Here is a 17,573-nt window from a genome sequence, read left to right as displayed (position 1 = left end):
CTGCAACTAGAATTCAGGACTGCAATCTTCCTGTTGCATCTGAGGATGACCTGAAATAGGAAGTCCCCTGACCTGCAGAAGTACTGGGTTATAGGCCCTGAGCTATTCTGGATATACACAGATCAAGAGAAGGAAGAAGCATGCGTTTTCTGCTTGAATGTGAAACAAATACAGCAGTTCCTTCATTTTTAATCTAGAAATTTCTGTTTTAAGTGACTGGGAAGACCCAGAAAACTGCAAGCCAGCAGTCAGGGTTTAAAAGTTTGTTTCTAATTTGAAGTTCACCTACATATTTTGTCCCTCCAGCAGGCTGTTTTCTAGTGATGTTTGGTGTACACATTCCACACAAGGAGCAAGGCTTCTATTAATAGAGTTTGATCCATTCTCCAGCTAAATGTTTTCTGAGATGCTGAACACTGACGGTATCTGCTGGCTTGCCTTCAGCCTGAAAGTTTCTTCTTAGAAGGAAGCGGAGCCAGCTGATGACAGAAATATGTATGATCTCAAAACGGAAAGGCAAGAGGCTCCTAAATAAACTTGTTTATTTCCAGTCTCTCAGCAACAGAGCCCTGGATTTTGAAATAAAGGCAAAACCCCCCTGTAAAGCACAATCCATACACGGCCAAAAAAGAATACGCTTAAGGGTAAAAAAAAATAAATATCTACTCCTGGGGAGGCTCACAAAGGCCAGATCTGATGCGATGGATCAAAGACCAGCAGTACAAAAGGGTACCTGCACCCACAACTCCCAGGCACAGGAACGGATTCTTTGTTAAAGCCAGGCTGTAAATTTGGCACGCTTAGAATCTGAATTCCCATTAGATAATAAATAATGTGAAAGCAGGTACCCCGAGCTTTAAATTATTTGACAGTGCCCCTTTAACTACAAAATCCCAGTCTGCTTCTAAAGGTAAAAACATAGCTCTAAGCTCGCCAGGAAATGTCATAGCTTCATAAATTCTATGAACAAACCTTCTATTCTTGCAATTCCAGCAGAATTATTAAATCTATCAGCCATAGATGAATGTATCAATTTATCTTAATTTCTGAAAATACACTGAGCCTCTTTCAGTTAAAACTTCATTTTTCAGTTGCACAATGAAAGAAAAAAGGGGGTCTTTGCAGAGATTAATTAAAGCAAATTTATCCCTCCATAAATTACCATCTCTGGACTGAACTAAAACACAGCGTGTTTCAGAGAGGATAAGCAAACAGATGAATGAAGTAGTCTTATTTCCTGCAGATCAAGCAGTGTGACTGTCTGCTGTGGCACAAGAGACAAAGGGCTTGCCCAGCCACTGTCATCACTCTTGGAAACCAGCATTTTCAAAAAGGGCCAAGGAAAAGAGGCTGAATACTGCCACTGCCCCTCCTGCAGAGAATGACAGCGTTAGACAATTTCATTACGTGCAACACAAAGAATAAATGGCTCTAACTGTAATGACGTCTCCAAAGAGGGTGCCCCCCGCCCCTGCCTTCCTGCTACGATTACAGGGGACAAGGGACCTCCAATGTGACTTTATTACTTAGAGGTTTTTTTGTGAGCAAACAGCAGAAGAAAATACATTGTTGTGAAAACAATGTCTTTTCTTCCATTGTTCGCCGTGCAGTAGTACGGAGTGCGTATGTATGGTAATATGGCTTGTTGAATATAGTTCGATATGCCTTTGAATTGCATAGAGGAACTGAGATTTAGAAATCTGTTTTGCAAGAGATCAGCCACGGCTTGTTTGTCAGGGGAGATGAAGAATTTTAGCTGCTGAAGCTGAAGTGTGCACTCCATTCGCATCGCTACCATCTTCTAGTCCCGTGCTGAGGTCAATTAGCTTAGTTCAGTGGCACTCAGACACTTCTAAGATTATATATTCAACCTCTGAAAGAGACACAACATGGAGGCTCAGACAGATTTTAACGTAGAAATCTTTCCTCAGTTAGCTCCGGGCTATGGAAGGGATTCCCACCACTGAAGAGACGACTAGCCACCCGCCTTCAGTGGTCTGGGACATTCCAGTGGGTTTCCTAGAACGGATTTCAGAGTGCCGCATTCCAAGATAACACAGGTACCAGTGATCTTCAGGGGTCCCAGTGACCTGTTACTATTATTATGCATTTTTGGTCAGCTGGCTGGCTCTTATTTTGAAGCCCTCAACTGAAGGGCCTGGTCGATCAGTGAGTAACAGAATTGTCCCCGAGCCAGGCAGATAACGATCTGAAGTCACTGCCAGCAACAGTGTTGTTATTCCAATTGCTGAGGATTTCTTACTTATTAATTACCCTTTCTGAGGGTAATTAATAGTCTCTGTTCCTTGCAGCCAGGAGTCAGATGGATTGACTATAGACAGTAAGTTACTCTCATCTCTGGGAGCTCAAGCTTAGGACCCAGGTACTCAAATAGGCAAACACTGAGCTGCCTGAATCCTCCTTCCCTCAAGGAGGAGAGTCTTTCATCATCTTACCCGAGCGTTTACTAAGAAGCCTAACAGTCAGAGAGAGCTCCACGTAAGCTGACTTACCCTCGCTGCGAAGAGTGCATGAATCTGGAGCTGTGACCACAGAACAGGGGACACCCCAGCTAATCATGCTCCAAAACTGACCCTCACAAATGACTGGTCACATCATCGCTGTTTCTTCTGTGTACTATCTTACTACTCCCAGCTCTTTCACCTTTAGTCACACGCAAAAGCAAGGACAAGATAGATCATTCACATTCTGCGCTTCGGAACAATTCTTACTTTTAAAAACAAAAGTAATTTCCAGAGAACGTAGCTCACCTTAAAGGATATTTCATACTGCTCTCCTCCCCATATCTCCAGACCTGCATCATACCCTCCCAGCTCCCAGAACCACTTTCTATCGACTGCAAACAGTCCTCCAGCCATTACAGGAGACCTTAAGGAAAAACCAGACTCCATATTACAAACACATTCAAAGATACAGATCTCTAGCTAAACATTTAAAAAACAAAGCAAAATTTGACAAATATTCTTTTCACCACTCAGTGTTCCCAGTGCCTTTGCAGCCCTGCCGGAGCACGAGACAGTTGTTTTTGCATTATCTGCTAATTTCCCACTTGCAAATGAGGAGGACTAGACTAGGCTCCCTTCAGAACCTGCCAGTGCCTCTCCTCCGAACAGGCATAAAGAGCTCTCCATTGAGTGACAGGACATAACTTCTCCCAGAGGGACCCATATGCTGCACATGTGGTGCTCCATCTCAGTCGTACGATCAAGTAATTGAGCTTGACCTCAAAAAGTGTTTTGTAGGGTTTGGGTTGTTTTTTTTTTTGAACACTGCAGAAGTATAAAGGACAGCAGAACTGCCTCAATGTTGGCAAGCACAGCAACAGCAGAACATAACTTGATCACAGATTTACTTCTGCAATGCACTGCAATCAACAAAATTGCTGTAATTATTCTGCTAGGTTTTCTTCTTTCCCCACCTGGGAGTGACATATAAGCCGTCATTGGTTTGTTGGTTTTGGCAGAGCTTTAGCGATACTAAGTTAAGTTTGAAAGATCTCAGTAATAAATGACCACATTAAAAGTTACACATTACAGTTTTAAACGAAACGTTAACTACTGTGGAAATTAAGGTGGCAAAAAATAGCAATGAAAAGGAAAGTGTTCACAGCTACTACACAATGCATTTCTTTTAAACCAACAAAGCAAATAGCTGCCAAAAAGCAAGTAGCTTAACACCAGCTTCTGACTTTTACTACACTGAGGTGTAAACCGACCCTGTAACAGGGTGTTACTTTGTTAGCCAGCTCTTGGCACACTGCATTTCAGTAACTTACTCAAAGGGATCACTGGGGTCAAGTTTCTGTAACTCAGGAGGAATAGGGATCCTCTTGTAATACATCTCCCAGTCAAATGCACCTCGCATTGCGTCTCCAGCCTGAGTTTCATATCCAAAGTGGTCATGATCGATAACATCAATCATAGGGCAAACGATAGTCTTGCGGTTTCGAGCGATGCGATCTGAAGATTGGAGAAACATGTTAGAAAACCTGCACCAGTTGGTTCCTTCGACCATGAAATTACAGAAAAGAGCATCAAAATATGAAGCTGTCCAAGAATGACATAGCTTTCTTCCCATTTGTTCTTTTTTGGGCAGATGCTCCAATTTATATCCATTTATCTGGTATTTCTGCAATAATTGAGATACTCACTCGTGCTACAGTGACCATCACCCAGAAGCAGAATAGAAAGACACAGCCACGCTACCATTGATCCCTAAACCGCCAGGCTTGAACCAAATAATCCTGTACTTGGTGAACAGCCCTCGTTTTAACAAGCAACCAGGCTGTCAACCCTTTCTGCACCGACTCAAAGCCAGGGCAACAGCCCATCGTACCACCTCGCTTTAACCTCTATGCCAGATCTGGCAGGAAGGGATTCAGACTAATGGCATAACTAGTCTCAGCAGGCTCAAGAAATGCAAGTGTTATCCCCTCCCCTTAACATTTTCTTCCAACCAAATAATACAACACCGGATTAATTCCTCCACAAACATCTGGAACTTCTTAAATACTTTATTACCGAGATGGTCTCTTGTTGGAAGTTAACTTTCAGAGCAGAGGTGACAAATGACGTTTCAGCTTCCAATACACATCCAACAGAAATCCTTTCTATGCTTTAAAATTAAAACATACTGTATGTGTTCGCATTTAAATGGCATTTGAGCTAATTCTGTCCTCCCTCCCTGCGGCTCATGAAGCTGCAAATTTTCCACGCTATCGCTAGATACAAACTGTACTGAAAGCAACAGTATTACCATCCAACAATCCTGCTGACAAATCTGACTAGTTTTTCTTAAATCTCTGGTTGAGTATTGTTACCCACAGTTTATTTGACAAAGTCACAATTCAGAAAGAGTTTTGACAGGTCACTTGCAATAGGTTGTAAAGAAGTTTGGTACTGGCCAGAGGCATACAGGTACCAGAAACAGAAGGTACTGTCATTTCAATTAGTCATCCTTGACAAGAACTGACATTGTAAAACTGATGTCTCCTTAAAGATGAAGCACTGCCTTGGAAAGGACTGCACATGTTCTACAAACACATACCAGCAGCTGTCATTCACAAGAAGTATTTTCCGCAGGCTTGCAGAGTATGAAGTTGAATATAGTTATATAGCCGAGAAAAACCCTTAAAAGCTACTTAAAACTGTATGTAAAGATCTTCGCTATATCATAAAGCCATTGCTCTCTGCAAGTTATTGAATGACCATTCTATAGTTTACTCTTCTAGTGAGCTGTAAATTATTTAAGATTTCATTTAATGAGGAAACAGAAGAATATGATCTCTGCTCTTTAATTAAACAAAGTGTATGACAGGGTTATTGTACAGTGCAGGACTCCAGAAGAGAAAAAGAGCTCTTGTATTAAAGGCTACAAGTTGCCAACAATTCACTTAAGTCTTGTGGTAGGCTTGTTTTCCCTTTTAAGACATTTAATCTTCCTTTTGTTCACTTACAGCATGAGGGGAAAGCAGCAGGTGGAAATAAAACAAAATTCAACACCAACACCTGTTGCCAGCTCTTTAGCTTTCAGTTTTCAGCCTGTACAGACCAACACACTTACCTAACAGAGGTGGCAGCCAGTTCACGTTGGCCTCACAATGGGAATCCAAGAAGGTGATGACATCTCCTATCGCCATGGAGGCCCCCAGCATTCGAGTCCTTATCAGCCCTTCTCTCTTCTTGGTTCGGAGGATTCTCACATTTGGGAACTGGGCCATATAATCTTCCAGACGTTTCTTCAGGTGTTCTGTACGAAAACGAGAAATTTAGACACTGTAATTAAATAAAAAATTAAACACTGTAACAACTGATTTCTTCCAAATGGTAGTTCCTTCTTTACCAGAAGTTTACCAGATTGGAAGTACAGCCTGAACAGTTAACAAATGCTGTAACAGGAAAAAGGAAGTAAGAAGAATTTCTTTTGAATCCAGGGTTTAAACGTAAGTGCTTAAATAAGACTTCTGAAGATGTTCCAAAACCTTAGAAACAATTAAAAACAACAACAACAACAACAAAAAAACCTAGGAAAAGATGGCGTGCAGGACGAGAAAGAAAACAGAAGAGAAAGAGGATAAGGAATAAAAAGCCCCAGCTGGCAGACCTCTGGGAGAACTTCATCAGAGCAGGGATTCTCAGACACTTTTGTAGAAAAAATGATGTAGCTTAGAAGAGACACAGGACAATTTACTTTCAGAAACTGCACTCAGTGCATTTAAGTTGCGTTTGGCTTCTTCAAAACACACATGACCATCCAGTCATGCATAAATACACAACCCAGCGAAAAGCGCAGTCAGCCATCCATCCCTCCAAGCTGGCAAGGCAGGCATAGCCACTGTATGTATCTGGATGGCTACATTAAATGCCAGAGTAGATATCTGCATTTAAATACGGAAATATTTACTCTACTGAATACAGACTGGAGCCACACCTGAATTAGCACAGACACACGTCACCACAATTAACAAGAATTCAAAGAGGAGAACTGCAGACAAAGATTACTGAGTGATCAAAACAACAGACAGCTTGTTTAGAAATGGAAATAAAAAGCTTGGTCTACATAAAGACTGAGGGGCACACAGCTGTCTTTACATCAGAGTGAAGCACCATAGAAAAACCTAAAAACAGACTAAGAGCTGATGCTGGCCTAACCACTAATGGGTTGATCTTTAGGCATCTGAAGTTTTGACTGACTAGACAGCAAACCCTATTCAAAGTGTGCCAGGGACAGTTCATTAATGCACTGTACTATCCATTGCCATCAGCAACTGATCAAGGAAACAAGCCTCGCTAGGCAAAAGCTATTTTGTCAAATCTAGGCAATTAACTAACCTTAAAATCTCACGCAACAAAACTTGAAGAGAGGCAATCATTCCAATACAAACAACTTCACAGGTTTATTTTGCTTGACTATAGGGAAAACATCCACTCCGTTCCATCTAGCAGAGTATTCCTTGGCTTCCAAAGCAGGCATGAAAGGCAGGGGCTGAAAAGGCGGACAGCGTGGAAGTAGCCCCGAACAGGGCACCAGGGAAGCCGGGTATTGGAATAGCTTTCTAAAAAGAGCAAAGGGGCAAATAAACTTAGCTGAGTTATGAGCTCTCCCCCATGGTGCTGACCCAGCAATTGTGCTTCAGGGTTTTAGCTACTGGAAGAAAACAAAAGATGGGAAAAATCCCTATGACTAACACACGTTCTGTATCTTCTCTTTGAAGCAGCCACCACCTGCCTTCCTTCAAAGATCACCAAAATCAACCTCTTTGCTTTTGAGGTATTCCTAGCAAGCTCTTTGCTCTTTTCAAAGCTTTATTTCACATTCCCCAGGATTTTTTGCTCACAAACGCATTTTAGTGTTTTGCCTGACAAGTCTAATTGTCCCACAATATCTTCATAGGTGTCCCTGCTCAATAGAGCCCTTAGAACTTCCTGCTGTCTAGCACACTTTTTCCCTCATCCTTTGAGTCTCTTCTGAATAGATCCTCTCATGCAACCAGAAATTTTGTCTACTCAATTACTGATTTTTCAAATAAAGGCATTCCATAGAGACTAAATATATTATTAGTGCAGCTGCCTTCCTCCTAAGGCAGTGGGTAGATTTAAAAAGCTTCCTGCACCCTCTACTTCCCCCTGCAACAAAAAAAAAAAAAAAGAAAAAAAAAAAAGAAAAAAAAAAAAAAAAAAAAAAAGAAAAGCCACCACCCCTGTTTAACATCACCACTCGTTGCTACTATTGGTTTATCAGAAAAGATTAGTTCATCAGAAAACAGAACAAGCAATCCTCGCTTCAGGCGTAAATCAGCTAAGCCTGCGATAGGAGGTACACCTTAGTGTACCTAACACAAGACAAACACCAGAGTGGCTGCTGCTGCTCATTATAATAAAGGAGGCAACCATCACACAGAAGTTCTGTCTCTGATTCCCCTAACAGCAGCCACAGATGCTGCAGCACTTGCAAGATCAGACTCCACAATATTTCCGTTATCTAAACCAGCCTGACAAAGCACTGGAAAGTCTAAGTCTTAAAAAACCCAAAGCTCAAAAAAACCCCCCAAAAAACCCCAAATAAAAGATACAACTTTCAGCAACTGAAAGATCCCACAGGTTTGCCTTCTACCTGTGTGCTGGTCATTTTATATTTTGGCATCATACATCTTTCTGAACTGTCCTGGTTTGTTGAGCAATTTCATCTGTGGTGACACCTGAAGGCAGCCTGACAGATTCCTCCAGGGGTAGGAGCACAGCGCAGCTGAGCCTGCTACCCCAAAACACTAGCATGTTTTTGGAGCTGGTCTCACGCAGGAAGACACACACAGCAGCAAGTGAACAAAATGACACTGGACTTGGCCATATCTGTAGCAATGATGATGGCTGCTCTGCTACAGACTAACTGAAGACAGGTTGATTTATATCTACTAATGAACAAGCAGTTAAGAACTGGGAGTTTTCCCCATTTTTATTGTGTAACAGAAGAAAAGGCGGCATAGGAGCCACACTGCTTTCTCAGGCGAGTAGTTTGCAAAGAGACAGCAGAAAGCCTAATCCCGACTTCCCATTCCATTCCCAAACACTGGGTTTGGTTCTTTAGCACTTCTTTACTATGTTTCCATAGTAAAAAAATACCAAAGCATTTCACGCTAGCAGCGAGGAGCCTGCTCTATGCTACACTGGTTAGAAGGGTGTCACGTATTAGGAACCATCTTATGTCTCTGGCAGCTGGAAGAAGCAAGGAAAAGCTACAGGTGCTCCAGCAGCACCCATGTATTCTCGCTTGATGCAGGGGACACATGGATCAACTGCTGTCCTTGTGGCCAGGAGGGATGATGCTCAGATAAGCTGCTCCCAACTGCTGCAGAAACCCCCATGCTTTATCATTGTATTTTATAAGGTTATGACGTATGCAAGTGAACAGACTTTATTGTATCTGCTTTCCCTTACTGAAGAGTCACAGACTTTTCAAGCAACCTCACAATGTACAAAACACAATATAATATACTTTTCAAAGACGTTTTCTTACTTAATTATCCCTGTGCTATTCCTGCTGTCCAGCCTCTATATGCTGAGATAGAAAACAGTTATTTCATTCTATTACAAATGTTGTCACAATTAAGTCAATTTTTGCTTTTAAAAGAAAATCTCAAAAAAACCCCAAACAAGTGACATTAACTGCTACAAAATTTTATGAGGCTTTAAAAAATATATTATGGAATCTTGTCACACTGAGTAATTTTTATTACAAGGGCAATTTTCTTTAATGAAAGTTGTTAGGTGAACTGGATGGATTCCAATGGCTGCGCCTATGCTGGGCAAAGTAATACAGCTCAAACACATAAATGAGAGTAAGATTATGTGCAGATTAAAAACTAGGCTTCTAGCTTGCTAACAGACTTCGCAATAAACTTGATATACAGTGTATACATTAACAGTACCAGTCAAGAACTACTGCTTGCTTTATTTTGAGCTGTAAATAAAACTGTGTGAAGATAGTAGAGAAGCTTCAACAGCAGGCCTGCTTAACATAAGCAGCCCCAAAGCTTGCCAATGTAAGACTGTTCCCGCCCCCTCCCCCCCAGGTCAAATTCCTATGGTGGTCTTACTGCACTTCTCCCTACTGGCCTCACCAGCCAAGCAGAGCTGCCCTCAGATGCCATTAGTCTGGTGACCGCTTATAGCACGGCAAGGATTTTCCAAGACAGGCATTTCTTACATTCAGCTGAGTTTCCATCCCAGCCACTGCCTGCCTGCCAATGGAACAGACACCTAAGCATGTTACCACTTCCAAACCAAACATATACAGAAGCCAGAAGAGGACAGAGGAGGCCAAGGATTATTATTTTTTTTTTCTTTTTACAGCAAAATATAGAGAGCATACAGCAAAAAATACAGAGGCAAATGCATGAGAAACAAGGCAGCTTAGATGTGGATCCTCAGGACCAGAACAGCTTCAATAGCACTGCAGTCGCAGGGTCCACGGGACTAGACTGTTCAAGTCAAAGCAAAAGTTAACTCAATACATCTTGTCACGGCAAACCACGCAGCCTGTCCCTGCTCAGCAGCATCTGGATCCCTCCCCTGTCTTCCACATCCCACTGGCTCGGGCACATTTTCACAGAGACTTGTGCAAAATCACCAGGAGGCTTGTCGCCTATTTTGAATTGATTTGGCATTGACCAAAGTTCTTTTCCCCACAGAAATCAGTGGAAGAGATCCAGCGGTTCAAGTTTCTGACGTCTGGCCCGCACGCTTTAAGTTCAACAGTTACTCGCCTCAAGAGCTGCTCTGCAGTACACGGAACCTCATTCCCTCGCGCCCAAGCAGCTCAGTTTTGCAGGCAGCAGCAGGCCACTGTAGTCACAGATGAAACTTGGCCTGTTTGTGCCCTTTTCCCTCCCCCAAATCACACACCAAGACCTGAAGCACCTGCTTAGAGCTAACTGCATATGGGGTGGTGACCTTCCCCATAGACACCTGCAAACCCCACTGCTACGTGCAACTAGCACACACCTCCCTCGGGAGGGAAACCTGCCAGGCTGCCTCCCGGTAGGTTGGCAGAGTTATGGAAAAGAGATTGTAACCAGCCTGCTGAGTTCTTGAAAGTTTGTTTTGTTTTTAAGCGGATGCTTCTTGAAGCTGATGACTCAGGTCATTCTCTCCTGAGATGCAAAGGTGGGTGCTGCCTTGAGGAAATCATGGGGCTCTTTTAGAACAGACTCATGGGCTGGTAGCACTTCGGCACTCTTCAGAGCTCAGATGATTAAGACGACCTCCACCTCTGACTGCAGTGAATCTTGGGCAGCTGCAGCCAAGAGGTGCTCGATACACATTTGCTTTCTGTGCTCGAATGATTCAAGTTGAATGTTTTGAATAATGTGGCCATTGCTCAGGCTTTTGAGCTGTCAAGGTCATTAATTGATCCCAGGGCTGAAAAGACAGCAGATTTCTTTTGGTCCCATCCCATGAAACCTTCATTTTCACAGATGTTTGAACTCAAAGGAGCTGCAAGCAAATCCTTCACTTTCACTCAGGCAAACCGTCCTCTGCAGAGGAGGACAGGGTAAGGTTTTTAGGACTCAAACAGTTTGTTTGCCAATAATACGGTTGGCTTAACGGCTTTTTATATATGTCTCTGTAACACCTCTGTAGTATTTGACAAGGAAGGAAGTACCATTTGTCATAGAAAAAAAATAATAAGTGTAACTCATTTTAAGTACCAGTAGAACTTGAAACTATGATACAGATTTATGTTCAGAGAAAGAATTAGGAGAGAAACGTTTCCCCTGTCCTACTAGTGCAACATTTTATGGTTTGTGTTACTTTAGACCTTATCAGCTTTGGTTTCTGAATTTTACACTGTACAGCACATCTGCAACTCTAGTGCCCTTGCTCATATGAGTACCATCAACCTAATCCAGAATGAGCAGCACCACTGAAATCAGAAATGTTTCCAGACACCTTCCTGCATTACTTAGATACCACTGGTGACACCAAAGTTCCTTCTGCCCTACAATATCCTGCCTCCTGCCGAGGTGCATTGCTTCAGTTTATGCTCAGAAGGTCGAAGACACTATGAAGACAGGAGAGCCACTCTGGAAATTCAGGGAACATTCCCCATCCTGCTGAAGGCACATGGCACGGGAGGAGACGACTGGAGGATCTACAGAATTCCCTTTGAAGCAAACTGGGTTGGTTTCCCTTTCCTGCCAGTTGTTTTGGCTATTCTCCAGCCACCAAAACCTGAAGTGCAACTGTTCATCTGACATTTGTTTACGGGTTATCCCAGTCTCCCATCCCTATCCTCCCACACACAGACATGCTTGTTTAAGATTACAAATTAATCCATTCATCTTTACTTAGATACTTGGCCCTAACGTGCTGTTTAACAATTTAAGAACGAATTATACTTCTTCATGAATCCATCACAATGTGCAAGCCAGGCCTCCCTGAAATAGAAAGCTCTACATCATTGAAATTAACTGCTCTCCCTGTTTTGGTACAGATGAGCAATCCTTTTAAATAGCAAAATGTGCTGTTATCCAAACAGGCAGCACTTACACTAGTTTTAATTTTCTTTCAATGTTTTCACACTCTGATCACTGAAATTGGTTGGGAGGATAATAAACTGATTTAATAAATTGTACTATGAACACCAATCCCAATAATAGCAAACTGATTAAGCTGATCACAGCTTTCCGAGCTGAATCTTCTTACAAACAAAGAAGAAAAGGCTTGGGAAGGGAGAAAATTAATATCTGTTGCTTCCCTGATTACAATTCTGTGGTAGACTCTTAAAGGGGAGGGCGCCCAGTTTCCATTGCCCATTCTGCATCAGTGCTGGGTCTCAGCACATCTTTACAAACAAAAACTGGGGGAGGAAAGGGTTTCTGCACATAGGGATAATAGCTGAATACGTACCACCCCACTTGCTAATATAGCAGTCACCAAACATCGTTACAAAGACTAAAAGAGTCAGGCTTCTGGAAGGGTTAGTGACTTACTGTTCTCCCTCTAGATGTTTTAAAACTAAGCACCCGTTTTAGGTACAACATAGTGCACAAAACTGGAAGCATGGGGTGTAAGAAATAAGCCAGACCGCAAGTTGCTGGGGCAAAGACCACTTGTGTGAGCCTGTGCTGTGCACTTCAATAAACCCAAGTGCACAAACTGCTGTCTTGCCTGTATCATCAACTACTTCCTGAATTTGCCAAGGGAACCATTTCTTAGCTTCCTCCACCCTACAGCAGACATCCAAACCCTGCTCAGTTATGGCTTCGGGAGATAGTAGTCCTGAATGCAGAGACAAAGGTGTAATCTTAAAATGAGAAAATTCACATTTAATGGCATTAGCACATAAATACACCCAGACCCTAGTGAAATTTTAGTAGGCTGCATTTCCAAGCAGGGAAATACACAGGGAATAATCATCTTAGCTACAGCATAACTTCTTAATCTCTCAGTAGAGTTTCATTTGTAATGGAAGTCTATTCTGTTTCTTCCTGAGGGAATCCAGGAAAAAGCATTTACTTGTCCTTCTTTCATGCTGTAGGCTTTAAGCACCTTTTGTTTGCTGGAAGCAGTGAAGCCAGCCTGTGGCGTATGCATCAGTTCCCAAGTCCTGCACACCGACTCCCTGGTTAACCCACAACACTAGTTTTTCCTCCTGTGCCACAACCCATCTTTCCCAGAGGAAAGAGTCATTCTCATTAGTTTACTCTTCTGCCTTCCCATTTCATTAAATATGTATCAAGATTAAAGCACACACTTTGGCTTTTTCTTCTGTTGACTACATTTGATCTAAAGAGGTGATTTTGTGACTTTCAGTCACTTCCTCGTTGATTGCTTTAACATCAGACTGCTTTGCTGACGTACAAACAAGATAGCTGCAGTTTTTGGCTTCTGTAGCCTTTATAGCTGCTGAAACAAGAGTGAACTCCTTGCAGCACACTTAATATTCTGCTCAAGTTTTGTGTAGCCATGGTGACTAGCAGGAAGGGCATTACTGTCCGGAACACTGCCTTCAACCTGGGGAATCTGTGCCCTCATCTTAAGGCCAAGTAAGTGGTTTTGATTATCCAGTTGTTTAACCAAGGCAATGTCTACACTCCTGCTCGATGACAACACTCTTCTACTAAATTGATAAACACTGTATGGGCAGGTGAAAACACTGGAAAACGTTAAGACAAGCCACCATACCAATGGCATCACCACTTCCAGCAGTGCAAGGCTAATATATGCACCACACAGCAGTTCAGGATCCTTCGAATTTATCCTCTACTTTCTGTACTAGAGTTAAACTGTGACAGACCAGATTAGTCTAACTGCCTTTAAACTTACATCGTTAACCGCTTTCTGAGCACTGGAGAGAGAAGCCGGGGTGCAAAAGCATTTCAGAAGTTTGGTCACAGGACAGAACAAACACAAGTGAACACAACTCCTCTGTGACCCACAGGGCTCAGAACAGTGGGTGCACATGGACCGAGTCAGAACAAGCTGCTGTATTAGAGGGGTTAGCTGCAGCTGCTTCTGGTGAGCATGTCAGAGCCTACACCCACTACTGATAGTAATGCAATGGATAGTATATCACAACACAAACCTAAAGCCTATGACCGACAGCAAGACAAAACTTGCCATCATTTGGAGAGATGCAGGCAGATGAAGCGTTAAGACATTTCATGCTGAAACATTTTGGAAAATATCAAAGCTGTGAGACTAAAGCCTTAGAAGTAATGTTTTGCTGGGGAAACAAACAAACAAACAAAAAAAAAGAACCCCAAACCAAACCAGTTCTCAAGAGATTCAGCTTTGCCTTTATCAGCAATTCACTTACAAGTAACTTCTTGGCCTGAAAGTATTCGCTCTGTGCAAACCAACAAAAAAGGAAAGATTCCAGAAAGAGCACAAGAATTAACAGAGAATTCTACTCCAGTCTTTTTAGAGAATGCTCCATTAGGTCCAAGACATAACCTGCTTGAAAGTTGCTTTGACTTGGTAGGAATGCATCCCTTTGGAGTCCAAAGGCTTTGATCTCAAGTATCTAGGTGAGGAAGAACCACTATGAAGCCCAAAATTAATAGCACAGGTATACAAAATTTTTGCTTTGGGGTTGCAGCCAAATGGAATATTGGAAAACTAACCGATAATCCTTCATTCCTACAATAACGCTCATACATTAATAACCATGAATGACAAAGCAAAAACATGATTGTCTTGTAGCCTGTAAGAGAACAGAAAACAAAGTATTTGGCACACGAAAATATTACCAAAACAGCTGCAGGAAAAATGCAGACACATTTGACTTGTAGTATGTCAGAAGTGTATTTTACAAACTCACACTTTACTCTTCTAGACATCTCTGCCATCAGTTCCCAACGCCAGTTTACTTTGTTGGCAAGAAACGCAACTATCACAATAAGTCAGTGACATCTGCCAGAAAGGTCAATAAATCTATTAAATCCTAAAGCACAAACCCAAGACTGTTCACAGTGTACTGACACCAAAACGAAACCATCTCATGGATAATATTATTTTCAACTGACACGCTCATTTTAGCTGGATGACAGAGGGGAGAGGGTAGTACTGATAGCTGAAGGTAGCTTGCTTTTAAATCTTGACCCTCGGCTTGCACCATTCAGCATGGTCAACTACTGTGTTTCACTGGAGACATCAATGCATACCTAGCTTGCGGGTAAGAGGCAGCAGTGGTCCTTGTGACATTTATGAATAGATGCTAGAGTAATGTCACCCTCATTGTCTCACTAAGTAAATAGCACTGAAATTAAAACTACATAGAAAAGGAATGTGTTTTAGATTGTCCACTTTTATTTTTATATTGCAGCAGCATTACCTTCCAATTTTCTCAAAGTGAGGAAGTTTCCACCTTTATCCAAGTCCCCGTGTAGGAACAGCTGCTTTGTCAATACCACCCAAAATGCATGCTTAAATAGCAGAAACTATGATTACCAATAATAGACATCGTATGAGTACTGGCAGAGGGTGTTCAAATCACATTTCTAATTAACTTCTATAGAGAAGCAGCTGTAAAGCATTAAAATGCTGATTTGCACTGCAGCTGGCAGATATCTAGATTTTTGACTCCTAGCAGACGAGGACATGTACTTCAAGGTGAGGTGAATAAAATTAAAGCTGCTTTCCTGCAAAATTCCACTAACAGAAGCTACATGCATAGGGTTTCTTATTGATTTAATGAGTTGTAATGGAAACTCTGCTCCTCATTTATTTTTTTTTTAAACTTCAGTTTACCAGGCATCCTTCACTACACGATAATTAGCTGAGGAGGAGGTCATAGTAAACTGGACCTTTTAAAGCCACTTCATCTCCTTTCTAGAAGGATCCTTCAGCCATAGCAACTGGTCTTAAAGTAATAAATACAAGATGATGAAAAGTAAACTGGTTAGTTAATTTAGGTTGTCACAAAAAAACCCTGAAGTAAACAACTACAATGGGCCCTCAGGTCCCTTAAAACAGTAGAGAATATGTTTTTCATGACTAACAAACAATGTAAGGTTTAGATTCATGAAAGGTATACACAAGTACAGAAATGGTGTTTAAAGGCACATTAAAAATGAATGCTCAAAAAAAGAAAACATTAAAATCAAATCCCTCCCCATTCCACGACGGATCCAAAGCAAGCTCTGTCACTAGCAGTTCTCTAGAGTATCCCACACCCACAAGGCACTGCCAGAAATGGAAAATAACAAAATTACTCTCTTTTTATAAACCAAAATTGGCTATGTGCATCAGGTTTCATTTTATTGCTCCACTCCACTTGGCACTCACTACTGAACAAAGTATTCTGACAAAGTATATACTGACAAATTCACCCCTACACCAGTATAGATGCTCTGTGGTGCTACTTGTAAGTCCCACTGGCATCTGGGCAACAAACATCACATCTAGACTGGGTCACAACCCCTTAAACGACTTTGAACCCTATTTCACTCTGTAGTATTTGTGCCCCTAGCAGAAACAGATGGCAAGTCACTCTCCACATGGAAAAGTGACACCAGTATCTGCTTCCATCAGAAGCATTTTGACAGTGAGATCCTTAGAACTTGACCGTAGCCTAAGAACTGCTCACTGTGACTTGATGCACCTGGTAGTGTTAAACCACCTGACGAATGACCAGGCCCGCAAACTGAGCATCATCAAGAGCCTGAGGTATAGTGAGATATGGATATCAAAATGACTGCGTTCCATGACAGAATTTCATTTTAATGAAAGTTAAGAGTGCATTTGTTTTCTCAGACTTCCAGGTCTCTCCCCACCTAGAAGAGCCAACCTTCTCCCACTTACCCAAGGGGAGATCTCTCTGTCAGTTACTTCAAAGCCGTTATTTATGAAAGTCTAAGCAGATCTGAGATAGTATGCAATGAATTCTAACAGAAAGGAAAAAAATCTCTTTATTCTGTGGACTTATTTACAGAAAAAAAACCCTTATCAGTTGTTTGAGACAATAGTTACTGCAACTTCCACAAGAGACCTTGAAAGCAACATTTATGAAAAGGTTGTGGAAAAGCATAGTTGCTTAAGAGAAGCTTGGCTTTTTCTTTTTTGAAATATGTTAAGGTAAAAAGCTTTAAAAGAACCGTATTCAAAATTCAGTAAGACAGACTGTCACCACTTTGTCCTAAGCACAGTCACTCCATATTCAGAGATATACTAACCAGATGCACTTTAGCGCATTTAAGAGAAAAAAAAATTACTTTCACAATGCATGTGCCTAAAGATGAAAAGATAATCTCTTTAGCTGCATAAATCCTTTACTGTTCCATTTAAAGACCAAAAACAATTCAAGTATTAAACCCTTTTCTATTTCAGGTACTAAGAACATGATTTCTTTCAATTAAGGCCTGGCAGATGTGGTTAATGGAACAGAGTTCTATTTGCTACATACCTGATGCTGCACCAAATGGCACATTAATCACCCCTTGCCTTCTCCCTTCAGTACACTACTTAGTGACTTCTGCCCTTCAGACCAAATTATGCTGCTTGTGGTTCAGCCAAGTAGCCTTACCCACATTTGTTTTTCCATTCAGATTA

The 17,573-nt window shown here is 41.7% G+C and overlaps 1 protein-coding gene across 1 annotated transcript in view; it reads right to left on the bottom strand.

Moving 5' to 3' along the window:
• Positions 1-17,573, bottom strand: part of GALNT10 (polypeptide N-acetylgalactosaminyltransferase 10) — a 90,314-nt gene that overhangs the window by 17,836 nt on the left and 54,905 nt on the right. The window contains exons 5-7 of the mRNA XM_037397417.1: positions 5,584-5,769; positions 3,797-3,980; positions 2,772-2,889 (exon numbers count right to left, since the gene is read on the bottom strand). Of these exons, the coding sequence (XP_037253314.1) occupies positions 2,772-2,889; positions 3,797-3,980; positions 5,584-5,769 (488 nt within the window). The remainder of the gene's footprint in view (positions 1-2,771; positions 2,890-3,796; positions 3,981-5,583; positions 5,770-17,573) is intronic.

This window comes from Falco rusticolus, chromosome 8 (genome assembly GCF_015220075.1).
Source record: "Falco rusticolus isolate bFalRus1 chromosome 8, bFalRus1.pri, whole genome shotgun sequence".
Taxonomy (NCBI): Eukaryota; Metazoa; Chordata; class Aves; order Falconiformes; family Falconidae; genus Falco; species Falco rusticolus.
Note: the sequence above shows the minus strand (reverse complement) of the source record. Positions and strands in the feature narration are given on the sequence as shown.